Genomic DNA, 19,288 nt, shown 5'->3' on the forward strand with positions numbered 1-19,288 from the left:
AACGTCGACGTAACTTTCACGTAACAAATACCAGGGGAGGAGGCACAGCGACAAGCGGTGAAGGGACGACGAAAAGATAGGTCAACGACGGATAGAGCGGCAATGCAGTCTGGATTCATTGGCTATACGTGTCGTACGATCCTACATCGATAAGCTGTTGCCCGTCTTTCTGTTCTGTATTTCTTTCTAACACACCCATTCAACAAGCCTCGTCAAAAGATATAATCAAATGATCGTCAATTTGTTGGAGCGCATCGTCCGCTGTCTCTGATTCTTCCTCTCGGCCCTGTCCATCGCCGCATGTCGCCAAGACCGTAGCAAGACCACCAGCGAGCGATCGATCGAGATAGATCGCCGACCAGTGTGATTTTGGACACTGCATTTATTACGCTTTATATAAAATGTGGATTAATTAACTCCCGAAGCATTCCATAGCTTCCGCAACTTTTCCTCCACGCAATGACACTATTTTTGCGTAGCCCGCTTCGGAAATGGGAGATACTGTCTGCATTGTTATTTCCTTGTGAACAAATCTCTCGTCTGCGAGGCATGAAACTATGCGTGGCAAGCCCATCCAGGCTCTTGCGCCGCTTCGCTTCTTAGAGCTGTGGCAGGGGAATGGGTGTCTATGCAAAATGACACGCCGACAGCGTAGATATGCCGTACCAGCGCACAAAGGAATCATATGCGAGGGACAGCAAGGCAAGGGGGGGCCGCACAAGTAAGCAGGGCGCCACGAATGAAAATCAGCGTTGTGGCGTGTCGTGCTGTGTAAATTGAACCTGGTATTATTATCATTATCCTGATCCTATTTCGACGCTTGCTGATGCATCCCCATGCCATATCCCAACCTTTTTGCCGTCACTCGCGGTTACTCATCTCGATCATCCCCTCGCGAAGACACAGATGATGCAGACGGACTGGAGGCTGCTTCGGGCCCCTCGGATGTGGCCGCTGGTGCCGATGCTGCGACCGTTCCGCCCGTCTTCTTCCACGCTTGGGCCATTGCCAGCAGGTTCATCTGGTTCTTGGCTTGCCGGTCGTCTGCCGGGAACACGTAGTCCACGTACTCCTCGAAGCTGCCGTCTTCCATGCGCCGCTTCTTCTTCGTCCGGCGCGGCATCTGCCGCTGGATCTTGGCCGCGTCCTCTTCGCTGCCATGCGTCTTTTCAAATGCCAGCCACGCGTTGAGCAGCGCCACCCGCTCCGCCTTGAGCTCTTTGTCGCGGAAGCTGTCGTGCGCCCGCTCAAACACTTTGCGAGCCCGCGCCTTGGCCTCCTCGCTGACCGGCGCGTCCTCTTCTTGCTCCTCGTCTTCGTCGTCGGGACCCGCCTCAGGAATGTTGATCTCAAACTGGGCGTAGCTGATCCAGACTTTGGGGTGGTCCGTCCGCTCCAGCAGCCGCTCGTAGAGCTCCCGTGTGCGCTCGTACTCGCCCTCCTCCTCCTCAAAATCAATGTATGCTTTCCACAGCACCTCGGGCATGTCTAGCACCGGCTGGCTCACACCCATGTCAAAGATGGCCCGCGCACGGTCGAGGTCGTCCAGGCCGCGCTCCAACTCTGCCCATTGAATCCACGTGCTGCAGTTGGCCGGGTTGTAGACAATGTGCTTCTCGTAGAGCGTACGGCACCGCTGGAACTCAAACAGCTTCTTCTCGAGCTCAATGTAGCCCTTGAACAGCCGGTCCTTGGGTGCCATGCCAATCGCCCGCCCCAGCGTCTTGCGTGCCGCAGTCAACTCGCCCTGCCGCACCTCGAAGAGAGCCTTTTGCAGCCACACCTTGGCGAACGTGAACTTTTTGTGTGGGATCAGGCCCAAGCAGGTGTCGTAGATTTGCCGCGCCCGTTCCGGGTTTTTGGCGTCCGTCTCCTCCCACAAAGCGTAAAAGATCCACAGGAAAATATACCGACGCCAGAGCCGCTTCTCCTGTGCCGGCGGGATCTGTGCGACGGCCTTTTCGTATACATCGCGGATGCGGTCAAAGTCGCCCGTCGTCTCTTCGAGCCGGGCCCAGTCGAACCAGACGTCGTAGTTCTTGGGGTTTTCCTTGACCAGCTCCTCGTACTGTCTCCGACGCTTCGACACCACAATGTCCTCGATGCCCTCCCGGTCGCCAAACTGCTTCTCAAATGTCGTGTACTCCTTGTGCAGGAGCATCGACCGCGCTCGTGGTAGGTTGTCTAGGCCGAACTTGTAGATGGCGCGTGCCCGCTCGTATTCTTTGAGCTTGGCCTCAAAGCGCGCATAGCTCATAAACAGCTTCTCATCCACATATTCGTCGCCGAGCGACTCGACCGCCGTCTGGAACACCTCGCGGACCAGATCGCTGGTGCCAAAGTCCTCTTCAAACTTAGCCCATTTGATCCATGTCCGAGGATAAGGGTGCACTATCGTATACGACCGGAAGATGTCGCGGGCGCGTTCGTATTCGTTGTACCGCTTCTCGAGCCGGATATAGGCGTTCCAGACCTCCTCGGCTGGCTCCCACTTAAGCCAGCGGTCAAAGATTTGTCTTGTACCCGACACATTGCCAAGCATCTCCTCGCTGTTGTCATATGTTGTGTCAGCAGATATTTCATATGGAGTACTATGAAAAAAGGTCAGTCTTACACGTAAAGGTACTTGTACCAGAGCTTGTCTACCCGCGGTAAACGGGTGACGGCTCTGTCCAGCAGATTCCGGGCATGGGCGATGTTGCGGTTCTTGATTTCGGCCTCAATGTCTGTTGCCAAATGTTAGCACTTGATGTACCGCGGGGGGAGAAACAGCAGGGGAAGTGAGAATACGGCAGCCGCCTCGAAACGTACACTTGATCCAGAGAGGCACGCTGTTGGGCAGCACATCGAGCGCCCGCTCAAATACAGATCGCGCCCGTGCCAACTCCTTCTGCTCCAGTTCGAATTGCGCGTACTGGGCCCATGGCTTGAGACTGGTCCGCGATCGCCGCACATAGTTTTCGTATTCGCGCCGCTTGCGGCCCTGGTACTCGTGCAGCTCCTCGAGATCTTCGAATCGTGTCGTCGGTGCCTGGAGCGGCAGTTCTTGGCGGTCAACCGCCTCTCGTAACAGCTGCTCGGCCGAGATCTAATGCGACAGACAAAACGGTTAGCATTTTACAATACAGACGCGGTGCAACAAGAATACGAGGAGACGCTGATTTGAACTAACCTGCACAGGCGCGGCGGCCTTGTTCTTGACTCGAGGAGGTCCACGCGACTCCATCATGACTGTGTCTGTCGTCGGCTGTGCGACACAAAGTTGTCCAAGTGATGTTGAGAGATGTAGTCGTGTTCGACTGACGCTGTTTTGGTTAGGCGCTGGTTTTTGCCTTTTGGTACAAGCGACTTGCTGTTGGAGGCGCTCTTATCAGCACGTGACTGATTATGTAGTCATTCGCCACCCAAAATTTAGTGACATCGCGGTTGCTGCCTCTTTGTCGCGTTCGCAACTTTTGTGCTTGACAGTCACCTCTCTTTTTGTTTTCACTGCACAGCGTTCATTTACGACGACATTTGATCTTGCTTTCATCGGCCACATACACGATACTATTGATGCCTTTCATCTACACTAGCACCTCTAATAAACGAAATTAGCGCTCCTGGGTGCTGCGCACCACAAAAATGTCGACCCTCGCAGACGAGCTACTGCAGGACTTTGAGGACTCTGGTTCTGAGAATGGCGAGCGCGTGGAGGATGATGGCGAGGACAATACGGCGGCCATTATGGGCCTGTCCGGTGGCGACGTGCCAATGGACGACACAGACCTGGTCAGCTCCGATGACGATGACGACGCCATGGGGGGTGTGAACGAAGACAACGAAGGAGATGACAAGGAGACCAATGGAAAGGCAGACAAGAACGGCAAGCCGAGCGATTTGCGGTCCGCAACGAGCCTCGTCAAGACGCTTGATTCCATCTTAGAGGTTCGTGATCATTCTTATCCCTCAAACTACTTCGTCCCGCACCGGTCTTGTGCCGAGTGTCGTGGACGTCCAAACCGAGATACAGCGTTTACATCTGTCCTCTCTTCTTTCTCTTTTGCGCGAGAAATAGCAACCCTGACCTGTCTGGACCACACCCTACAGAAAATCAAATTCTACCAAGCACAACCGAGCGAGACACGACACGAACACGTCGGAAACGTCGAGGAGCACCCCGAGTACCACCTATTGACACAGGCCAACGGCCTCTCAACGGCCATTGACAATGAGGTGGTCCTTGTGCACAAATGGGTACGCGACCACTACTCGGTGCGCTTCCCAGAGCTCGAGACCCTCGTCACCAACCCGCTCGAGTACGCCAAGACTGCCGCGGTGCTCGGCAACGGCCCGCTGGACTCGGACGCCATGCGCCGGATACCCCAGTCGACGGACAACCCGCTCGGCGTGTCCCTCGACTCGGTGCTCGACAAACCAACCCTGATGATTGTCACGACAAGCGCCATCACCTCCAAGGGCCAGCCCATGGCGCAGAACGACCTCGACGGCGTGGTGGCGGCCTGTGGCGTGATGGTGAAGCTCGATGTGGCGAAACGGGCGTTGACCGAATACGTGCAGTCGCGCATGACTATCTTTGCGCCGAACCTAACAGCGCTCATTGGCTCCTTGACGGCCGCCCAGCTTCTCAACACGGCCGGGGGTCTGACGGGCCTGTCCAAGACCCCCGCCTGCAACATTGCGGCGTGGGGTTCAAAAAGGGGCGCCAACGCCAGCGCCCTGGCGACAAACGTGACGTCACGCCAGCAGGGTTACCTTTACCAATCACCCATCATTCACACGATTCCGACAGACCTGAAGAAGCAGGCGATGCGCATTGTCTCGGCCAAAGTGGTACTGGCCGCGCGTGTCGACCGGATCCACTCGTCGCCGGACGGCAGCCAGGGTGAGGAGCTCAAAGACCAGTGCCTGGAGCGGCTGGAGAAGCTTCAAGAGAAGCCACTGAATACAGGCGCACGGGCCCTACCAGCACCCGACGACAAGCCGTCGCGGAAACGCGGCGGTCGGCGGGCGCGGCAGGCCAAGGCGGCAACAGCGATGACGGACCTACGCAAGGCGCAGAACCGGATGGCGTTTGGCCAGGAGGAGAAGGAGGTCGGCTACGGCGTCGGTGACGAGACCGAGGGCCTGGGCATGATCGGTGCGGCAAGCGACGGTCGCGTGCGCGCCCTGCAGGTCGACCAGCGCACGCGAGCCAAGCTGAGCGCCAAGAACAAGGGCTGGGGCGGCCTGGCGTCGTCGGTCAACGGCGGCAGCGGTGCAGCATCGTCGCTACGGGGCATTGGCCAGGCGGCCGGCGGCCTGGACCTACGGGGCCATGGTTTGCGGGCATCTGGCGTTGGCACCACGGTGGGCAGCCAAGCGGCCGGTACAATGTCGTCGCTGGCATTTACACCCGTGCAAGGACTGGAGCTGGTCGATCCCAGCGTGCGCGCCGAGATGGGTCGCAAGAGAAAGGCGGAAGAGGACCGGTATTTCAAGGGCGGCACCTTTACGCAAATCGGCGGCAGCGCAGGCGGCGGCGGTGTTGCAGACGGCGTGTTCAAGAAGCCAGCGCTGCCACCTGCCAAACGCGTGGATACGGGCGCGACAAAGAAGTGAGGAGCGCGTGATACATAATAGATAAACCTGACGATACTGTTTCGGCAGGTCGGCACGTACATGATTTTAACAGGGCATATGTCGCAAAAGAGGTTTTGGCGTTCAGGAAGGCCTGCGGCTGGACGACCAGCGGCAAAAATGGTGTCATAGACAATTTTATTGGACATGGTCAGCAATCCCTTCTGTATTTATGCACGGTGCTTTTCGTATTCCGTACTCAAAGAAACATATCCCAACATTGCGACAACACGACCACATATAGGAAGCAATAACAGGATACCACCCCTGCAGCGCCCAATTGACGTTGCTATCTGCATTTCTTCAAAGCGAACTGCGGGAATGCTGTGAGCCTTGAGCTGCATGGGCCGTTGGCACCGCGAACTGTCGATGTCGACGAAGAACGTGCCTGTTTCTAGACATCGGCACTCTTCTTCGCAGCATATGTACTCCGCACGTCGTATGACTACGACGTGGTGCTGTTGTGATTGAAGGCGGAGCAAAAACTCCGCTGTCTGGTACGGGAACCTGTCACACAAGACACTTATTCCGTTTGTCTTATTTTATTCATTTGCGCCCATGCCAGGCGCTAAATGACAAAAGGGCCCTGAACCTGGGGCATGGCACTTGTTGAGGAAGCGAAAGACAGAAGCTTGGATGGCACGGGATCGACAGTCTGCAGGGTTCACGTTTTGAACCCCAATTGGACTCCACTACGGGGCGACGCTGTGCAGGGCGTGCCCAGAGAGGCTGGCGAAAGTCCCGGAGCAATAAGTTGTACTCCGCACAGAGCACTCCATACGGAAACAGCGGGAGTACAAGAAACAAAGAGCAGTCGTTTTCTGCACAGTACGGGATGCGAAATACACGTGAAGTGCATGGATAAGGCATTACGGAGAGTATGAAGCTTGCCGGCAAGCCGACGAGGGTCCAGAACAACCACCACAACACGTCGATCGTCGAGTCTATGAGGAGGAAGCATCGTGTGTTGTTGTGAAGGGACATCGCCTCGACTGCCCACACTCGATCATGGACCCGTTGTCTGATCTTGATACAGGGTCGCCGATAGACGATATTTGACGATGTAGGATGCTGTTAGCCAATCGCTGCAAAGCATCGCGATGGCAGCAGGATAGACATGCAGGGCACTGTATGATGCATGATACTATGCAGTATCACGCCTTCAGCTTTTGTTGCATCTCGGGTTTATCGCTTCTGTCAGTGTCTGGCACAGCTGTGGCAACATCGGCTGCGCCGTCGACTGGTGCTATTTAGTATGGGACTCGTCTTGGGGGATCTCGATCGCGATCAGAGAAATGACTGATTTAGTTGAAGACCTGGATTCGCGCACCCTGCCAAGAGGACACCTCCCTGGCAGCCACAAAGCCACAGGTGTCGTATCTTACCATGTTTAGCCCAGACTGGAGATAGCCCAAAAGGCGTGGCCGACAGGGGTCCATTGAAAATCAGGGAATACGGAGGGCAGGGGACCACCAGGGACCAGACAAGTGACAGAAGAGACTTTGGACGAGAACTTGATACGGTGGGGAGGTGGCAGGGTGGCAGGGTGGGTGGATGGATGGGATGAGGACGAGACCCTTTTACTCCACAGCAGTCAACGGGCACCGAATTAAACGAGGGATGGGCCAGTCAGATAATGAACAATAGGGCCTCGATCGATCGATGCGGGCCAGACGGCACATCGTGGCTGCTTTGGAACAATAGGAGGATATGTGGCCTGCATCGAGACCGCGAGCGAAGTGGACAAAAGAGAGGGACTCGAGCCAGAGGGGTAATAAACCAGAGATTGCAGAGGCAAATAGTGATTGCGAGTACGACATTCTCGAGAGAGAAGTTGCGAGTGGTGGAGTGAGGCGTAGGGGTGGGCCAAGGGGAAGAGGACAGGGTCCTGTGAAAGAGCGATAGTGCTACGGGGTACCCGTAGTCTGGACTGAGGACGGAGGTGTTTATGTGGATGTTTTTTTTTCTCCCTTCATTATTATTATTGTTTTTTTTGGCAGTCTGGCAGTGGGTCTTGGCGGCGAGGAAAACGTGCGGGCATTACGATTGGAAGTGGCAAGAAGTAAAGGAAAACGATCAAATCGAGTAGGCACGAAGGGACCGATAAGTGGACAGAAAATTGGGAAATGGAGGACAGAAAGAGAAAAGCGAAACAATCAAGTAAAGAAAAAGTTCTCGGCAGAGGGAGATGGAGAGGGAGAAAACGGCCCCCGCTTGCAAGGTGCATCGTCGATCTAGGCGCAAAATTTCGATCGTTTTGGCAGCAAAAGAGGGTGGGATGTGTCAGGACCCAGAAATGCATGGCCAGCCAAAAAGTCCGGCCGGGCAGTAGCACCCTGGCTTGCGCCAGAGGAGCAGGAACCAACGTTTTCATTGAGAGCGGGACAATGCCGCCAAAACCACGGCTGCTGAACGGTCACAATGCCGTCGTTGCACAGCGTGCCTTTCTTGGTTTGCTGTCGTCTTATCTTGCCCCTGGGGGGCGCCACACTTGCTGGACCTGGGCCTGGTGTTGGCTGGTTGGTGTGTGCCGCTACTTGCCCTGGTCGTTGCCACAGCTGCCCTGGAAATGATGCTAAAATGAACACAAGTCCACAGAAGTCATACAAAGGATCAGGGCCGTCCGTGGGGCGGACAGCTGTCGGACTCTCTGGCACTCCTGACGCGGGGGTCTGGGGGCGGCCGCCGTAAAAGTTTAGGGCAAGAAAGTGCGAAGCATCGTGCGATAGGCTGTCGGACTAGAGGTGCCAAGGGTCCTGGGTGCAGGCACATAGTCGTAGAAAAAGTACACCAAGGCTTACTCACCCTCTCACCCTACTGCCTAGTGCAACTCGCCTCGACTCACTCATCAAAGGCCAGGCCAAATGGAATGCGGGAAGGGGGTTCCTGATGATCAACCCCCGGGGCGGCTTGTGCAGCATCCGTCTGCGGTCTAGTTGACTACGAGACTACTTCACGGCCTCTTTTGGCTGGGTCTGGGCCTAAAGTGGGTCTACCGTCAAATAGTGTCTTGTCCTTCCATATGCAGCGCTGATGGACTTACTTACACTTTGCTGTCTCACGTTGTCGTCGTCTTCGTCGAGCACATACTTCGCTTCTGTTTGCGTGTGCGCCCATTGGCCTGTCGCACCGGCCTTTCCCTGTCAATTCTGTAATTCCCCGTTTTTGTTTTGTGGCTGCGCGGCCGGGTCTGCTGCGCGAATGCCGGCCATGTCTCCCCTGGAAAAGTCATGACATCACCACTTGCAGCTGCCAGTTGCGCTCACCCACACTCGACAGCGCCGTTTTGCTAGGCCATTGAATTGATTACGGCCATACCTTGCCCTGTTCCTGTCCACGGAGTACCTGTCTCGCCTGTCTAGTGGCTCTTTTTTCTTGTTTTTCTTTTTCGTTTTTCTTTTTTCGTTGTTCTGCTCCCTCATTCTCTTGCCTTATGTCTGTTATTGTCCCCTTGTTTCATTGCCCTTCTTTAGTGCTCTCGACTTGTCACCCAAGACGCCCTGCATTAGACGCTACGGTATGAGGGTACATGCTCCGCGGTTGCCAACAATCGATACCCTTTATATGAACGTACAAAAAAAAAAAGAAAAAGAAAAAGAAATCAGGAAACGAACGTAGAGACCATCCAAAATTAGAGCTTGGAATAAGTGCACCCTTCTCTCCAAGCTCGCTAGCTATTTGGATGCCCTTGCCTTTCGACTGTGCTTCCAATCGATGTCGTAACTGCGCTTGCTTGTTCCTGCCGGTCGTCTCCCCCGGTTGTGCTCCTTCCTTTTCGTGATCTCATCGTCTACGTGCTTTCTTCACTCTGCGCCGGCGTACTCATCTATGCCCACCCCTACCTTCCATATTCGTGCCCTCTTTCCTGATTCCTCCATCGCTCTTTCCCTTCCCTGCTTCTTCAATAGTGTACTCCACTTTGCTACACTTTTCCCAGAGGTCCCTCATTCCTCGTCCTAGTACGTTGTATATGAAGAAAACATCTTGACGTCCCCGGATTTCTCAAGATCTTCGTTTTTCTGTTTCTCTTCAACTCGTTTTTCCATACACCATCGTGCCACCAACACCCCGCCCCCATCGCTTCTCTTTGCCTCTGCACACCCAACAGCCGCTCTTATCCAGCAAACCCTACCCAAGGTGCCTGACAGATAGCCTGTCAGATAAGAACAGCCTCTTTCTCTCGTGATCCCCCAAAACACGCCCGCTCTCCACCAGCTGTTGCGCCCTGCTCAGCAAAGGTCTCACTTTTTTCACCATACCGTTTGCATCGCATTTGTCTGCGCCGTTTGCCGACGGCGACCATACTGTGAGTTCCATTTGCGTTTGGTAAATTCCCTTGTTGCCGTTGCTGTTTTCCTTACTGCCCCCTTCGTTTTTGTTTTCCTCGCGTTCCTCAAAGCAAAAAACTTCGTAGCTGTCATCACGTGGTTCCACGCATCTTCCCTCCTCGGTCTTGCAAACAGGCAGCTTGCTCTGGCTCTGCTTTTCCCCTGATGTCCAATTTCCACCTTGCCGTGCTTTCTGTTCTTTTGCTGTCACCTGGTGACGTTTGTTAAGGCACTCTCGCTTCATCTTGTTTGCTCCTCGCCTCTGATAGTGTGTGCGCCGCTCTTTATTAAGCGCCCTTCATCCGCCCACTTCTCAATCTCACAAACTTGCATTTGTTTTTGCGTCGTCATATTGCACCGCCTATCTGTCAACTTTTCTTTCTTTCTTTCTTTTTTTCAGTTTTCATGATCCGTCTGTCATTGTGAAAATTTTTACGAGTCTTGGTGTCTTGGTTCTCTTATTTTCTAGGAGGGCATTACTTGTCTTGTTTTACATTCTTTCACATCACTGTCGATCTGCATAGCTGCTTGCGAAGAGCAAGACACTGGCTCTTTCATAAACCTCCAGTCGCTGACAAGAAAAGTGAAACCTCACACTAAAACGACCTGCCTTATATCCAACTCAGACGGCCACCCTCTCTCACTCACGTACAATATCGCATTGTATCTGCCCACGCATTTTACACCTGTCGCAAACCTGTTGGCTCGCCTTGCCGTCTTATTTTTCGGTCACCATCTTCTACAATATATCCAAGTTGATTGAATCATCCACCCCCAAGGTGACAACAAAGAGGTTCAAAGGCAACGATTTGCACCGAGCAAGCCGAAAATACCTTCCATTGAGCACCTCCTCATCCATAAAACACGAGGGACTCCTTCTATGCACACTGCTACAGATAGCTCTCTCGTTTTGTTTACACATTCGCCGTCACGCCGAGAACCCAAATCTGCCCGACCCAAGATTCACCAGCACCAACCACCCAAAGATCAGTGTCATGGACGGCTACAACTCCTCTGGGCGCAGAATTTCCCTCCTCGTGGAGGACGACTTGCACACCAACGACTACAGAACACACTCGCAATCGATGAGAGGATCCAACTCCGGCTCTGTCTTCTCACAGTCCTCCAACGCCCCTGAGCTGTCGCGCTCTTGTTCATTCGACTCGCAGATTTCCCTTGACCCGGCGACTCCCCTCACGCCCGAGTCGGCTCACCGCGAGCATGGCACGGCCTACGCCCCGGCGAACGTTCAGTCACCCTACTTCACCTACAAGACGGATGAGCACCACTCGCATGCCGACTTGACCGAGGCAATCTACATGAAGGATCCTGGCGCCTATAAACTGGGACATCACACCGAGAGAGAGGCCACGTCGGACCGGAAGGGCAAGAGATACCCATGCCGTCTTTCGCAGCAGTTCAACTGCGACAAGACGTTCACCACGTCGGGCCACGCTTCGCGCCACGCCAAGATCCACTTTGCCGTGAAGACGATCCCGTGCTCTTTCGAGGGCTGCCAGAAGATGTTCACGCGCACCGACAACATGAAGCAGCACCTGGAGACACACTACAAGCGCGAAAAGTCCAACCGACCTGGTCACTCGTCCAGCTCGTCCAAGAACCGCAACGGCGACTCTCGGTCGTCTCGCCAAAGCTCCTACTCGCCCATGTCCGAACACGTTGAGTACCCCATGGACATGGAATACCAGATGCCCATTCGGTCGTCATACGGCCGCTCCCATTCTGGGTCGAGCATTGACAGTATGTCCCTAGCTGCACTCGCTGATGCTGCCCGGCAAGTCGAGGACATGTGAGAAAGTGCTTCTCTGGTCCAATGGCTTTTCTTGTTTTTACACGGCGTTTATTAAGGAGGCACGGGCAACATGGCTTACTGGTTGGGTTCCTTTTTGAAGTCGGAACCCTAACGATCCTTTCTCATAATTCTTCATTACCTTCCTTTCCCTTAATTGCTATATATTGGAACCACGGCGTTGCACAGGAGTTTGTATCGTATTTAATTTCACCAAAAAGGAGTTGTTGATATAAACGAGGATTCCCGTCAACGTTTTCTGCTTCTTGTTTTCTTTTCTTTTTTTTTTTTGTCTTTTTGTACAAAACTACACAACGGGTTCCCAGAACACGGAAGGAGTTGTGTGATCTGCGGACGGCCATACGGACTGTATCTTAGTGATTTGGGGGCCAAATGGCCGTATACGATACCGACTTTCAATTACCAAGTCAACCAATACTAAAATAATCCTACAGTGTCTAAGAACGCTACTGTGTTGTGAACGCAACTTATGAATACAGCACGATGCAACAAAAAAAAAAACGTTAAACTATGTCGAACAATTACTGCCCCATCAAATGTCGTTTATTTGCGATCGGCCCATAAGCTCTCGTCTGCTGAGCCCTCCCGGGCCATCTCAAGCTGCTCGTCGGTTTTGCACACCACTACCCGGCGCCGAGCTGTTTTGCTTCCATTGTTGGTCTCGCTGCCGGTTGTTCCAGTAAGGTCGGTGACTACATCGCTCAAGTGGCCAGCGCCGTTTGCTGCCGAGTCGATGGCAAAGCCGAGACAGCTGCACTGGTCGACGACGGCAGCACGCAGTCGGTTGCTGTGCTCGCCAATGCCGCCCGCAAAGACGAGGGCGTCGACCTCGCCCTTGAGCGCCACGTAGTAGGACCCGACATAGGCCGACACCCGGTCGACAAACAGGTCAAACGCCAGCTGGTGCGACGGCTTGTCGGAGCCGGCAATCTCGCCAAAGTCGGTGGTGCCCGTCAGTGCCTTCCAGCCGGCTTCCTTGTTGAGGATCTCCTCGGCGCGCGAGATGTGCAGGTCTTTTGTCGACGCAGGCGACAGCTTGCCGACATCGGACGCATAGTGGAAAACCAGACTCGGGTCGACGCTGCCGCTGCGTGTGGCTCCGGGAAGACCGGCCAGCGGCGTCAGGCCCATGCTCGTGTCCCAGCTCTTCCCGCCGCGGATGGCACACGCCGAGGCGCCGCTGCCCAGGTGCAGGGCGATTATGCTCGTCTCGTCCACGGGTTTGCCCAGGAAATCGGCGACGGCGCGCGTGATGAAAGCATAGCTGAGCCCGTGAAACCCGTACTTGCGCAGCATGTTGCTCTTGGCCATGGCCGGGTCGATGGGGTACGTGCGAATGTGTGGCGGCAGCGTGGCGTGGAACTGCGAGTCAAAGCAGGCGACGTTTGTCGCCTGCGGCAGCTGCTTGAGGCACGACCGCACAATCTCGAGGGACTTGGCATTGTGCAGCGGCGCCAGGTCGTTGAGGGCCTCGATGTGGGCATAGGTATCGTCGACGACAATCTGGGGTTGTGTGTAGTCGCCGCCGTGCACAATACGGTGCGTGACAATGGCAATGTCGTCGCGGCTACCGATTTCCTGGAGATCCTTGTCGTCGACAAAGAGGCGCAGCAAAAACGCAAACGCGTCGTCCTGGCTGTCAATGCTGCCGGCCTTGTCGTCAATGTCCGTCACCTTCTTGTCTTTGTAGACAACGTTCTTGCCGCCGTTGGTGCTGCCATCGTGGCGGCTGTAATCAACCTTTGGAGGCGGTGCTGTGAGGCCGTTGACCTGCGCCTCGGCCAGCTGGCGTGGCTCCGCGTTGCGCGCGGCGACGGAGTAGACGGAAACCTTGACAGACGATGAGCCGGCGTTGACGGAGAGAACAATCTTCATGACGACGGTCTTTTGGTGTGACCTGGCTGTGAGATGGCGGTGCTGAGATGATGGCAAGCGTTGCGAATCAAGAACGGAATATGACATGAGACATGGACGTTCGCTCGTGCTGATATGGCTGTCTTCCTGATGCCAAAGAATAGACGAGAATGCAAAGTAGACGCTGGCAAATTGCACTTGTAGTACGCACAGGAGAAATCACCTGTAAAGCAGCGCGGCGATCTGACTGGGATGCTCTTTTGTTCAACAGAGGCTGGTGGGCTGACAGAAGGCTTGAGACAGGTCCAACGGAGGTGTGGATGACGTAGCGCTGGTGTACCTCAAAGTGCTGGTCTTCCCCCACCGACAGCCACCACTAATACTAACACAAAGCTCTACGCCCCACTTTTTGCCCTTATCACTGGCGGCATCATCACTTTGACGTCGAGTTGCTTTGTTTGGAGCCAGACTGGCATGCACAATTGCACTCAATTGTAACTCATGCTACAGCATATTATACCAGCCGGGTCACCTTTAGTCGCCCAGCCAGCTGGCATCCCTCGACGCCACATTTTGGTTGCTCGTTACTTGGCAATTGCAACCAGCGCATACAGAGGGAAAAAGCCACTGACGAGTTGCATGGATAAACATGCAGTTACCCCCTCTTCTTTTAAAACAGAGCCGCACTTGGTCTCTTTTCCTCCCTTGCACAAAGTGCAGGTGGACAACCGAGTTTCATTTTCCACGAGGCAGCGTCTGCTGGGAGTTGCAGATGATACGCGCGGGCTGGTAACCAATGTCTGACAACATCCCCAACATCCGTCTCAATGTCCCGCAGAACTGCTGGCCAATAGACACTTCTTTCCTCACCGGCCCTAGTAGCTAGGCGTGCTAGGCTGATCTGTCAGACAGTCTCGGTTCCTGACCTATTAGCTGATGCTTATTCTTCATTGTTGTTTCGCAACATACACACCGCTAGCGCAAACGCATGATATTTGAAGGGCAGCCGCTGCAACATTGATAAAATATGGAAGAATGTGGTTTGATTCCGGAATAAAAAAGTGCTCGCACTGTTCGTGGTTTGAAAGCTCATTCTCTTTCGAATGTGTGTCTATCTATTTACATGTATACATGTGATGGTCATTGCTCATCGTCAAAATCGTAGTTGATAATTTTTTGGAGTTTTCTTGGCTTAGGTTTTGTTCGTTTCGTTGCTCGTCTTGTTGTGATCGTTATTGCCTGTGTTGTGCTAGAGCATTCGAGACTCGGCTTTCCATTCCCTCTTTTTGCGCCTTCTTGCCCTAGCCGCTTCTTAGGATGGGACGCTTCTTGGATCGTATCCCTCCGGAGGCTCTTCCACGATAGACAGGCCCAGTACGGATGACGAGGCGACGTTGCTCCCGGGGAAGATTTCAGGAGACGGAAGCTCAAAACGGTCAGAAGGGAAGGGGACACCGCGAAACTCTGCATCTGCGTTCTGGGCAATCGTCCACTGCTCAATGAATCTATAATAGTCTAAGGATCGGGGGTCAGCATTTCTCAAGAATTATTTGAATATAGTCAAAACATAAGGATTCAAGTGTCGTACCGTCAGCTCGGCTAAACTGGATACCCAGATACCGGATGTCGAGTCCGCTGCCTGGAGAATAAGATGATGTCGACGAAGGTGGTGAGACTGTTGAAGCCTGATCAGAGCTCATGTGCGAGCTGCGTGAGCTGGAAGCATGTGAAGAACTGCCATGACCGCTGCTATGGTGGTGACTACTAGAAGTGCGTGGTCGCTGTCGTAACGATGTCACGGAGAAACGACGACCAGAACTACTACCGCCTCCACCACTGCTGCCGCCTTGATTGCTGCTGCCACTGTCGGTGGCACTACCGCGGCGTCCGCGCACAGTGAGACGGAGCCGCCGGTGGCTGTCATCGCGGTTTTTTATTTCGGCATCAAACGAATATACCAGGTATTCGCGATACCGCCGGTCGGTGCGATTTGCGTAGAAAGTGAGGTAGTGATATGTTGTATATCGGTCGCGCCACATCTTCATGCGCTGGATAGCGCCGATACCACGGACGCTGCCAAACGAATCGGTGCGGCTCTCCTTGTCGGACCATATGACGTCAAAGTCGAAATGGTCGATCAAGTCTTGCCCACGGAGGTCTCCTTGAAGGCGATGGGATCCTTCAGTCGTGGTGAACTCGTACCGTGCCTCGACATGGTCGTCGTGTGCGATAGTGTTGTCGTTAGTGACATATCGGATGCGATGTGGTTCAAGGAACGACAGATAGAGTTCCATATCACAAGGATCACCATATGGGCGATGCCGTGCATGTAATGTGTGTGGGAATATGTCGGCTGGTGTATTAGATGGCACTATGATGACTTGTCAGTGTGATTGTATTCTAAAAATGTATGTGTAAGTAGCAACGGTTCAGATGTCTTACAAAAGTGTTCCAGCACCTCGCCTTCGTAGCTGCATTGCCACCGGATGCGGCGTGGTTCCGTGTTTACAATCTCCCATGGTCCAAGATACACGGTAGACTCGTTTGCGGTACGCTCATATAAGATACTGGACAAGTAGAAAAGGGAAATGAGGTTAGCATACATCTGACACCATATAAGAAAAAATGAAGAACGTAGCATACATAACAGCAAGTAGGTGGGGATAAGCGATGGAACCAGGGAGAAGCAGCTGTTATAAAAGCAAAAAGTAAAGAGCAAAGTGCAAAGAGCAACGCGACCGCAGAAGATGTGTGGTATTACATTGTTGCCTGATAGCCTGGCGGCCCCAAATCAAGGGGCCGCAACGGCGTCGGCGGCGGGGCCGAAGAGTTGGAAGTCACGGCGGACACGGCAGAGGAACTCGGGGTGCGGGTAGAGGAACCGTTTCGGCTGGTATGAGTATAAGCATAAGACGAGGCGTAGCCGTGAGAAGAGGCAGAGAAAGACGAGGAGGATGACCCAGACGTTGCCATAGTTCGGCGGCAGAAGCAAAATTAATGCGCGTGTCTGAGACGCTGTGCGCTACGGGTCGGGGGAAACCGGTGACGCACAGCGAATAATCTCAGCTTCCGTGGGGGTCGGTCGGACGACAGGGAAATCGGCCCCGATTCAGAAAACACGGTATCGGCGACGGGGAAAACTGTCTCGTGTAGTAACCGTGAGACTCTGTCGAGGTCAGGCGACGGCGGCAGATCGGCGCAACGATGCCGACCAAGGCAAGTTCGATATCCTTGCCCGGAGGCACACTCTGCCGAGAACTTTGTCGAGAAGAGGGAGGCCAGACGGCTCCATCCAGGGCAAGGAGCGCAGACAGACAAAGATATCGAAGCAAGAGGTTGACGAGAGAGAGGTGCACGGTGTGACGAAGGAAACGGTTGTCGATGATTGTCGATAAAAACGAAAAGCGCAAAGAAGGAAGCTAGATACACCTAAGATAGATGTTGGCCACCAGTTGCCAATCGAACTGCATGGGCCGAGCATCCACGGGGAGGAAGTGAAGCTGCTCCGCGCTTTGATCGCCCACTCTTCCCTCTCTCTTCAGAACCAGAGTATGGAAGAGGTCGGCCACAAGCCAGAATCGTAAAGTATGACGATGGAGGGGTGGACGGGTATCAAGTCGTGCCAGAGACTCTGCCGTCCTTTTATGGAAAGAGTACCCAAGATCAGAGGAGCTCAGAGGAGCGCAGGGGAAGGGCCGCTCCAGAAAGGGTGGGTGGAGAGAGCTCGAAAGAAAGAACGAGGCGAGAGGGAGGCAGCAGGACGTGGCAGCCGAGAGCGAGGCGGCGATGCTCACTCAAGTTGGTCAACAATGGGACAATGGGACCGTAAACACAAGCAACGTGAATGGATGTATCGGTGCACTCAATCAGGTGGGAGGAAATACGACAAGCTTGCTGCACGACAATCCGGGCGGTAAAAATGCACACAAGAGATCGATAGGATGACAGTAACCTGTCGAACTGTCGAGCGCGGGGGTGACGAGCGGGACGAGAGCTGATGTCGGCGTTGACGATGTCGTATGCGTTGGCGTAGGTATGCCTGCGTGTGTGTTTTCTGGGCGTCTTGCTTTACAATACTTCTTTGGGGTGAATTTATTTTGGTCGTTCATGCTGCGGCGGACAACCTGATTCCTTTCGCCGTCCCCTTGTCTTCCTTTCCGAATTTGCGCCTGTACTGTAGAAAGACGAAGCAGAGGAGGGGGTGTGAGACTAGAAACGAATGTCAAAAGGCCGGCGAGGCATCCATGAGAACGGATTGGCGGATATAGGAGAGATCTGACTGAGAAAAGCGAGGAAGAGCTCGTGTGGCGCTCGCAATCCGTAACGGGTTATTAACATCCAAAAAGGCAAGTAAGATATATTCGAGAATCAAAAAGAAAGCGCCGAAACGAAAGTAGGAACCCCCCCAAAAAGCTGAAATAACCCAAATGAGAGTGAGGGGCGGTTGATGTTATGCTGTAGTCCCCGTGTCCTGCGGCTTCTGACTGGTCCCAGCTCACATCCAAGCACGCACCCTACCTGGCTCAGACCGGGTCGAAGCTTGTGGTCTTCGAAATGGGATTCCTGCGCATAGGGACGACACAGGTTTGGTGGCGTGTCAATAGGCATGGGCGTGAGCAGGAGCAGTTTGGCCGATACAGAGCCTCTGCGTCTAATCGTTTGTCTTCGTGTCTCGTGCGTGCTACAGAGCACGCCCCCGTGTCCTCCATTCTGCCTGCGCTGGTCCCCCTCCGCGGCCCCGCCCTTGACGTATTTGGCCAGGGTATCGCATCGTACATCGTACATCGTACACCTGTCGTACGGAGTGCATGTACGCAATCTGCATGCCAGCCCGGTTGAAAAACGTGTTGATGGGATTAGGAAGCAATGGCGTATTTACGCGAGACCAAATATGCATTCACAGGGCAATGCCCATCAACTTCATTTCGCACTTCCGAGGGTCGGGTTTATGTGGTATGCCAGATTCATGGACGAAGCAAATAAAGAGAGATAGAATCCCGAAAAGTGTACGGCGTCCTAGATTGGTTTGCTTTGTGCGAATGGTCGTGTGAGAAGCCATTGCACTCAAGTCGTTTTCAACCTGGCTTCTACATGGTGCAAATGAAGTGTGTGAAGCTATTTGGCAATGGTTAATACATGAGAGAGAGGAACACGAGGACTTTGGTCAACCGCAGCACATATGATGGAGGGGAGGGTAGAATCTGCGGCACGAATTCAGAGAGCATTTGCAGCCCGCCGTGGGAAAATCAATGGGAAAACATGAAAAATAAAGAGAGAAGGGAAAACAGCACCAAAGGCTGGTAGCGGCTAGCAGGGTGGGACTGAAGGGCCAGACTCCGCATTCACACCATTGATGGAACTTAGCAAGTGAGTGGGAATGAGCTAGTGGACGGCTCTCTGCGCATTGGGCGAGCACATGGGCAATTCCGACGATGGGATTTGTGCAGACAATTTGAGTGTCGAACAAGGATGGGGGTTCGTGGCAAGGATTTTGGCTTGGGTGGGGAGCTTGGACGGGTGGGTGGAACCCATTACGTGGGGCTGGCTAGACTGAGCGGAAGCTGGTTTGAATATTGGTGTTAGTCGCAAAGTGTGGTCAATGAGAAGAGAAGAAGAAGGGTGTGGGCAGCAAAAGCGACGGCACAGTTGAGCACGA

At 53.9% G+C, this 19,288-nt stretch overlaps 8 protein-coding genes across 8 annotated transcripts; 3 read left to right on the plus strand and 5 right to left on the minus strand.

Moving 5' to 3' along the window:
• Window positions 1-871: 871 nt before the first annotated feature.
• SPSK_07104 (crooked neck) lies at window positions 872-3,229 on the minus strand (the record flags this gene model as incomplete). Its single annotated transcript, XM_016733772.1, has 4 exons — window positions 872-2,591; window positions 2,615-2,726; window positions 2,812-3,088; window positions 3,173-3,229. The coding sequence occupies 4 exons, from the start codon at window positions 3,227-3,229 to the stop codon at window positions 872-874; spliced, it is 2,166 nt and encodes a 721-aa protein (XP_016591101.1).
• Window positions 3,230-3,624: 395 nt separating this feature from the next.
• SPSK_07225 (U4/U6 small nuclear ribonucleoprotein PRP31) lies at window positions 3,625-5,601 on the plus strand (the record flags this gene model as incomplete). Its single annotated transcript, XM_016733889.1, has 1 exon — window positions 3,625-5,601. One exon carries the CDS (start codon window positions 3,625-3,627, stop codon window positions 5,599-5,601), a length of 1,977 nt encoding a protein of 658 aa, XP_016591102.1.
• Window positions 5,602-9,575: 3,974 nt separating this feature from the next.
• SPSK_08004 (uncharacterized protein) lies at window positions 9,576-10,191 on the minus strand (the record flags this gene model as incomplete). The annotated part of the gene is made up of 2 exons (XM_016734656.1): window positions 9,576-9,844; window positions 9,879-10,191. The coding sequence occupies 2 exons, from the start codon at window positions 10,189-10,191 to the stop codon at window positions 9,576-9,578; spliced, it is 582 nt and encodes a 193-aa protein (XP_016591103.1).
• Window positions 10,192-10,942: 751 nt separating this feature from the next.
• On the plus strand, window positions 10,943-11,761 carry SPSK_07881 (conidial septation protein; the record flags this gene model as incomplete). The annotated part of the gene is made up of 1 exon (XM_016734534.1): window positions 10,943-11,761. One exon carries the CDS (start codon window positions 10,943-10,945, stop codon window positions 11,759-11,761), a length of 819 nt encoding a protein of 272 aa, XP_016591104.1.
• Window positions 11,762-12,321: 560 nt separating this feature from the next.
• Window positions 12,322-13,653, minus strand: SPSK_07559 (acetate kinase; the record flags this gene model as incomplete). Its single annotated transcript, XM_016734218.1, has 1 exon — window positions 12,322-13,653. The coding sequence occupies one exon, from the start codon at window positions 13,651-13,653 to the stop codon at window positions 12,322-12,324; it is 1,332 nt and encodes a 443-aa protein (XP_016591105.1).
• Window positions 13,654-14,944: 1,291 nt separating this feature from the next.
• Window positions 14,945-15,926, minus strand: SPSK_07778 (uncharacterized protein; the record flags this gene model as incomplete). Its single annotated transcript, XM_016734434.1, has 2 exons — window positions 14,945-15,137; window positions 15,253-15,926. 2 exons carry the CDS (start codon window positions 15,924-15,926, stop codon window positions 14,945-14,947), a joined length of 867 nt encoding a protein of 288 aa, XP_016591106.1.
• Window positions 15,927-17,225: 1,299 nt separating this feature from the next.
• Window positions 17,226-17,549, plus strand: SPSK_08157 (uncharacterized protein; the record flags this gene model as incomplete). Its single annotated transcript, XM_016734797.1, has 1 exon — window positions 17,226-17,549. One exon carries the CDS (start codon window positions 17,226-17,228, stop codon window positions 17,547-17,549), a length of 324 nt encoding a protein of 107 aa, XP_016591107.1.
• Window positions 17,550-18,082: 533 nt separating this feature from the next.
• Window positions 18,083-18,417, minus strand: SPSK_08152 (uncharacterized protein; the record flags this gene model as incomplete). Its single annotated transcript, XM_016734792.1, has 2 exons — window positions 18,083-18,116; window positions 18,146-18,417. The coding sequence occupies 2 exons, from the start codon at window positions 18,415-18,417 to the stop codon at window positions 18,083-18,085; spliced, it is 306 nt and encodes a 101-aa protein (XP_016591108.1).
• Window positions 18,418-19,288: the final 871 nt, after the last annotated feature.

This window comes from Sporothrix schenckii, assembly GCF_000961545.1.
Source record: "Sporothrix schenckii 1099-18 chromosome Unknown Cont41, whole genome shotgun sequence".
Lineage (NCBI taxonomy): Eukaryota > Fungi > Ascomycota > Sordariomycetes > Ophiostomatales > Ophiostomataceae > Sporothrix > Sporothrix schenckii.